This window comes from Crocodylus porosus, unplaced genomic scaffold (assembly GCF_001723895.1).
Source record: "Crocodylus porosus isolate Cpor-Errol unplaced genomic scaffold, CroPor_comp1, whole genome shotgun sequence".
Taxonomy (NCBI): domain Eukaryota; kingdom Metazoa; phylum Chordata; order Crocodylia; family Crocodylidae; genus Crocodylus; species Crocodylus porosus.
The window spans coordinates 59958623-59965774 of NW_017728907.1; the positions used below are offsets into that span (position 1 = coordinate 59958623).

Genomic DNA, 7152 nt, shown 5'->3' on the forward strand with positions numbered 1-7152 from the left:
GTTTCCATGACTGAGTACGTGGTGCTTTGGGCAGCTGTTTAATGATAGACACTGGATTTGAGGTTTTTCTGTATGCGAGTATAAGACGAGGGGCTTTTTCCCATGCTGACTGAAAAGAAAAAACCTCATTGTATATTTCAGTAAATATGGTAAATGAATGCCTGCAGATGTACTCTATTCCTAATGGATTTCTTATCACTTACCTTAAGATGCCAGCATGCTTTTTCGGTGGTATTGGTAGCAATTTCTACTCAAGTTTGTCACTGTTGGTAACTTCATGTACATTCAGTTGTATATTATAATATCTGCTTTAAGCTTTAAACTCTAAGAACGTGATTTTTTTTCATAGTATCAGCTGTATTTTTGTTACCTTACATTTTTAATTTAAACTATTTTTATTACAGATTAGTGCTGTTAATTAAAATAGCAGTTACAGTGGTTGCTGCTTTTGCTATGTGCTGGCTCCCATTCTGCACAGAAGCGGAACAAATCCTGCAAGTACTCCGAAGACTCTTTCCCATTGACCGAGGCTTGTTTGAGGCATGCATGCATTTTATTTTTCTTTGTAAATGTTCTGTATTCTTGGATCCCTTGAGAAACCTTCATCATGACCTTTGGGGATTTCACGTGGAAGACACACCACAGACGTAGTAATCCGAGCTGGCTTCTTTGGCAGTGATTTCTTGCCAGTTATTTAATCCAACATTTAACCCCTTGCTCAGCTGGCATCTTCCAGGATATTATATGAGTAGGCAACACTTATCCCATCATCAAACCCATATTCAAGTCAGGCATTTTTCCATTGAAATAGATTCCACAGTAATTGGCAGCATCAGAATATGCAACCTTTAACTTAACACCTTTGGTGTCTTCCTTTTAGTTAACATAATACTCAGCTCTAGTAAAAGGAATTTTAATTTACAGACACTGTTTTGCATACAGTCAAAGACTGGCTTTATCTAACAGTAACTGCTTTCTGCATAATTTTTTTCCCCAAAAAATCCACCTTGCAGCTTTAACCTTTAGAGTAGATTCAGAACCCAGCTTTCCCCGAAGTAGGAACAAAACCCCAGTTCACTAATGCATGCCTTTCCTGGGACTTCGAAAGTATACAACCTGGGTTTCAGTGACTGTCATTAGTATAAATGGTTTGTTTTACAAAGGTAGTTTCGGCTAACAGTTCTTCACTAGATGCAAATGACGGCATAACTTGCTGTATGTTTGTTCTGGAAAAAAGTAATTGAGGCATTTCGTTTAGGTGCAGCCACTGGATTATTTTCAGTTCTTCTATGCTAGCAGCTTGTTAAAAAGTAACTCAAGTATGGGAAACATGGGAGATACAGAAACGTACAAACCAAAATGCCTTTGGTCACTGTGCACTTTTTACCCAGTGCTGTGTTTAAAAATAAAATCTGTAAATGTCAACAAACAATGCATCTGAAAGAGTCCAAGGATTTTGGTCTAATATTAGCCCAACTATTTTCTGAGCTGAGTAGGGGAGTGACTGACTTGGATACTAATCTAGATAAAATGAGAAATTGTCCACGTAAGCAATGCACAGTAAGTTTATACTGAGGGGCGTGTAACAGGTTCTTTGAATTGGTTCCCATTTACAGAAGCAGTAACAAATGCTGATGGTTGTAAAATCTTATTGACTATTAAGTAGGCGTCTTATGTGTTTGCTGGTGCTGCCAAACCCTCTGTTCACTTGTAATCCTCAGCAAATTTGAAGAGCATATTCTGTATTGCTAGTAAGCATCCAAGGAAGATGGCTCAGTTGTTGGTGCTAGTAGCTTTCTTGCCGTTATGTCTACACAGCTGTGATTGAAGCAGCTGTTTAGGGATGAGTTTCATGAGCATGATAGCTGTGGTTACAAATTTAATTTTGAAATTGATCCTAGCACAACTGCTAATGTCTTTAGACTTCTTGATTTATTAGTAGTTAACTCTGTCATTGCTAGCAACCAGTAAGCAGAGCTAAATACACTCAGGTATGTAATAAAATGTGACAGGATATAGATTGTCTTCACATTTGGAAAAAGTTTCACGTGCTTATCGTTTAATCTAAAAATTTCCCAAAGCAGATGTTTTCAGAGCTTTATTTTCATAAAGTGCATAGCATTATGAGCTAAGACTTAAGACCTCTTGTGTTTTAAGAAAATATTTCTCAGTTATTTTAATACACGTTTTAATCCAGTCTCTTTCAGCCAAGATTAGACTGATCCAAATTTTTCTTTCAGCATATGACGCGTGCCTATGAATTTTTGGTAAAGTAATAAAAAAATCCTCTTATTGTTTGAACCTCAAATGAAAATGGATGCAACTCACTAATTAACTTTTCAGGATAAAGTAGCCAACGTTTGGTGCAGTCTAAGTGTCCTTATAAAGATAAAGAACATTCTTTCACCTCAGACTCAGCTTAAACTCAGGTAAGAATGAGCTGAATGGCTCGATTTAATAAGATTGCGGGGGAATTTCTGGATTTTAAGAGCACGGGGCCCAGTGGCTTTCACTGGGACCCAGTGGGACTTATACTTTTAAACTGGCGAGGTGCTTGTGGAAATCTCACCCACAAGCTCTTTAGAAGAATTATGAGTGATTATCATGTTCACATTGGTTTTCAAAATATTATATGTTCCTAGTGGGTATTTTATTCCCAGGTAATGCAAAAAGGATTAAAGACTTTTCCCATGTTTGAGCTTATAATATTTAACATTAATGTTAATGATTTTTTAATGATTTGAAGAAATGAATTAGTTAAACTGGAGACATTAGCCTTGTGCATTTTTTTCCTCATTTCTCCAAATGTTTGAGCTTTTGGCAGCATTGGTTTCAAATAGGCAAACAGTTCAAGACCAGCTTTGTACTTTTTTGAAAGTGCTTATGTTGGTGAGGTCCAGAAATTGTTCTAGTTTTCAGTGGTACTTGGCAATTTAATACACATTGAAAATGGGACTTGGGTTTCTTAATCACTTTGTTGCTTTTGAAAATTTTATCTGAAATCCCAAAAGAGAAATTTTTATATTAAAGGATGGGCCTTTTATTTTTTTTTCTTGAATCCTTTTAGCTTCGCTTTCACATTCCTGAGCCTACTTCCTGCTTGTATAAAACTAACTCTTCAGCCCTCTCTCAGAGGATTTAAATTTGCTCTGGTAAGTGTATATTTTTAATTGTTTCTTATTTTAACTCTGCAATAGTGTTGGAGCATGACCAACAGATCTACTTGAAATTGCCACAATGCACAGAGTAGAGGAATTGTGCATGCTGTGAAATGTCACTTTGTATCCGCTGAAGAGACTGCTTAGAAAGCGTATGGCTAGCAGAGTTAAATATCAGAGTCCTCTAAGAGGACCTGACTAGTGCTCTTTAAATCTCAGGTCCTTTCCCTTAGCTTCAGTTTTCCTTATTTAATGCTGTATTTTGTTATTTTCCTCTGAAGAGTCTTTGGAAGATTTTGTGCACAATAAGCTCTGTATAGATTTGAGACTTGACTTCTTTTTTTGTTTTGTTTCCAAAATGATATTTTTTTCTTAATACACTGGCTGCCAAATTCAATAAAAATTCCCACAATACTCATTGTAGTCTCATCAGTAGCTTGAAAAGGGAATGATACTTTTTTTTTTTTTTTTTTTAATGTTTGCTTATTTTACTCTGCAATCTAATATCATTGGACATAAATTGGGTGTGTTACCATGATAGGAATGCAAAATGTTTTCTCTGAAACCCAAATCATCATACTTAGATATTGCTAACCTTGTAAGCAGCGGATTGATTTTGTTTAAAATAGTGATTATTTAGATAAGTACTGCTTATGAATTCATCATCCTGGGGGGCAGGAGGGGTAGCATTGAGTCTTCCCAAGAATTGTCTTCTAATTTAATTCTTATTCAATATTTTTTTCTCAGTAACAAGAATGTTGCTATTTAGTTACTACTTAGGTACACACAGTTAATGCAGCATAATACAACTAATCTTCAATTGCATGGTTACAACCTAGTACAGCCCATGTTGCAAATATTTCTGTTGGGATTATTTGTAAGAATAAAATTAAGCATGTGCAAAAGTCTGCAAGGTTCAGGCTTAATGATATAAAACATGTTCTAAATACTGTGGGCCAGACTCTCCAGTTAGTTATGGGTGCATATTTATATACTTGTGGCTCCACCTGTACTGAAACATGTAAGCTGTACTGTAGTTGAACATGTTTAATACAAATTGGGTACATCTTTAATGACATCAAATTTCTCATGCTGCTATCAGCCTTTACATACATTTGACCAATGGAAAAATTAAAACCCTGTGCTTTGCATTTGAGTTCCATGTATTTATACCTGGTCTGCTTTACTCTTTTAAGGTTAGTTGTGCATTGTCATTTTTCCTATTCTCCTTCCAAGTACACGAAAAATCTGTTCTTCTAGTGTCATTGTAAGTAAATCTTTTTTATAAGAAATACTGTGTCTCACCTCCCTTTCCCCCCATTTGTGTGAAACTGCATGCTTTTCCTTGATTTAAAAAGTTTTGGGAGGGGAGCCAGTTATGTTAACCTTAGGGCTTTGGGCCAGGCTGCCACTATTAGTCCTCCATGGATTCTGCTGTCTGTGGACAGTAGGCAGAGTGGCATTCTGCCCTGCCCCGTGCTGAGGGGGAGGGTGGTAGCACATGCAAAAGTCAGAGCTAGCACAGTGCTAGTGGGGAGTTCTCCTATGCAAAGAATATTTATCCTGGTCCGTCTGGTTTAAAGCAAGTAAAATTCTGAAACGTGTTTGAAATAGCTAGCAGAAGTGTTGCCATCGCAGGGTTTGCCAACCTGTCTCTCTTGATTTCAGACCAGTCTGCTTAATCATAAATGAAATCCCATTCATGGCTACATGGTTTTTACTTGTATCAACTTTCAGGTAAGTCATGCATCATCGATTCTTACTCTAGTATTGTTCTTGCCTTGATCAAAGTAAGTCCTAAATGTATCCCCTTTTACCTTTTTAAGGTTACCCAAAATGCAGTCTTATTGGCTTATAGCCTAACTTACTTCTGGGTATACTTCTTTTTTAACAGCATGTTGCCACTTCTGTTGAAAGATGGCCTCTTATTGGCCTACACTGGGACAACATTAGCCTTTCTTACAGTTTGCACAGCTTCTTTTTCAATATTTGAAAAGACTTCAGCAGAAGACCTGCAGCTGAAATCATTTTCCCTTTCCATTTGGGGATACATTCCTTGGTTAAAGCCATTCCCAAAGTTTGTTAAGAATCTGGTAAGTAAGTGTTCTTACTGTATTTTTGGAGTTGTTATAATTCAGTTTTATGCTTGAAATCATTCACATTAGTCTGGCCTTATCATATGTATGCTATGGACTAGATTCTTCTTTGCACACATTTACTTAATGGGAGTTCCATGAGCACCCTCTCTCATTTCGTCTGCCCTGTTAAGCTAGTAATAGCCTCTGAACTCCTGTATGTGAGGCTCCCCCAACTTCAAATGTAAATCTTGCCTACAGGCTCATAAAAGAGCAAGTTTAGGAAGAGGAAAATAGAAGGAAGAAAATCCCATCTCTCCTAGATTCTTTCCATTTTCTCCCAGTAAGTACGGTTGGACCTCTTAGACTGGTGAGGTTTTTTGGCACAGGGACTTTCTTCATAATTCTCTTTTCTAACTAGTACAAACCATGTCTTTGTATTGGATTTGTGCTGTGCTTACCATAGTTGTGTCCTGGGCCATGGTTACAGCATCCCAGCATGTAGTAAAGCAGCTATTTAACAGTGAAAGACCCTGTTCCAAAATATTCCTGTATTAAATAGAAATGAAAAAAGACAGTCTCCTATGATGCTTTATTTGGAAGTACTTGGCTTGACTGTCTTTGTATCAGCCTAGAAAATGGCGCACAGGATGCCAGTACAGATGCACATGATATTTTCTGAGACGTCAGCCATATATAGAAGATGAAGAATACAAAGCACCTTAAGTAGTGAGAATAATCACTTACTCATTTGGTACTGTAAATCAGTGTTAACTAGTATATCATTCTTTATCTTCCAGTTTCTCATCTCAATAACTCTGATGGGTGTCCTCAGTTTAATGAGTGCTATGCTGAATCCTCCACAGAGGCTACCAGATTTATTCCCAATATCTGTGTCTGTTGTTTCCTGCTTACACTTCTTATTTTTCTTGATGTATTTTAATATTGTTGTACTGTGGGACTCAAGAAATAGTAGAAACCAGAAGAAAACCAATTAGTTAAATCCAAACCTGTAAAAATCCAGCACTAAATTGCAAAGGAACTGACTATTTTCATTGAATTATGTCATGCAACTAAACCACTGTGTGTTTTAGTGCACTTCCCAGGATCTGATGTAAAGCAGGAAAGAAAGTGTTTTATACTGAAACACACATAAGTTGATCATAACTCTTATTTTAAGGAATAAGAATTGCTATTTCCAAAGAATGTCTGAAATTTAACTTGGCCTGTTATAGTCTTCAAAAATGTAATACTTCTGATGTTGCTTGTAAACTGAAAATACATAATTAAAAGAGCAAAATCTTGAACCTGAGCTAGCTGTGGCCAGTTTATTTTAGCAAAGCCCCAAAATTAATTTGCTAGTGTCAGTTTCACACATTTCCTAGCATGAAATGTGTAAGTGATTCAGAGTAATATAGGTTAAATAATAACTCTTGGCTGTTACTTCCAAGTGGTCTCTTGCTGGCCTGGTTTGATTACATAAATTAAACTTCCTTACACACTATTTCACTGTCCTCCATCATTGTTTCATATGATATGCTTAAAATCATCAAGGCCACTGCACTAATAGCCATGGCTCAGTATCATAGTTCATGCTAACGTGACCATCTTATTCTGACATTAACCTCTACACCAGCTGAGGTCCATTTTTACTTCAGCAAGAGTTACGGGGTGCTCTGGTTGTCATTACTGTTTTCCCTCCATATCCTCTTTCATAAGGACAACGTAATTTCCTAACTGTACATCGACATAGATAATTCCCATCAATTTTATGACCCAAATGGAATGGTTGGTCTCTTAAAATTTGATAAAACTCCATCTTCTCTTCTAAGATATTTAATTTTAAAATATATGTATTGTTGGGTAGAGTCCTGTATCATTAACCACAAGCTGGACTCCAATTTTGCAGCACTTAGGTG

The 7152-nt window shown here is 36.7% G+C and overlaps 1 protein-coding gene across 1 annotated transcript in view; it reads left to right on the plus strand.

Annotated features, from left to right (window-relative positions):
- ALG6 (ALG6, alpha-1,3-glucosyltransferase) overlaps positions 1-7152 on the plus strand; it is a 34262-nt gene that overhangs the window by 24616 nt on the left and 2494 nt on the right. Inside the window, exons 10-16 of the mRNA XM_019531567.1 lie at positions 405-540; positions 2344-2429; positions 3068-3152; positions 4355-4425; positions 4827-4895; positions 5053-5251; positions 6034-7149. Coding sequence (XP_019387112.1) covers positions 405-540; positions 2344-2429; positions 3068-3152; positions 4355-4425; positions 4827-4895; positions 5053-5251; positions 6034-6231 — 844 coding nt within the window. The 3' untranslated portion in view covers positions 6232-7149. The remainder of the gene's footprint in view (positions 1-404; positions 541-2343; positions 2430-3067; positions 3153-4354; positions 4426-4826; positions 4896-5052; positions 5252-6033; positions 7150-7152) is intronic.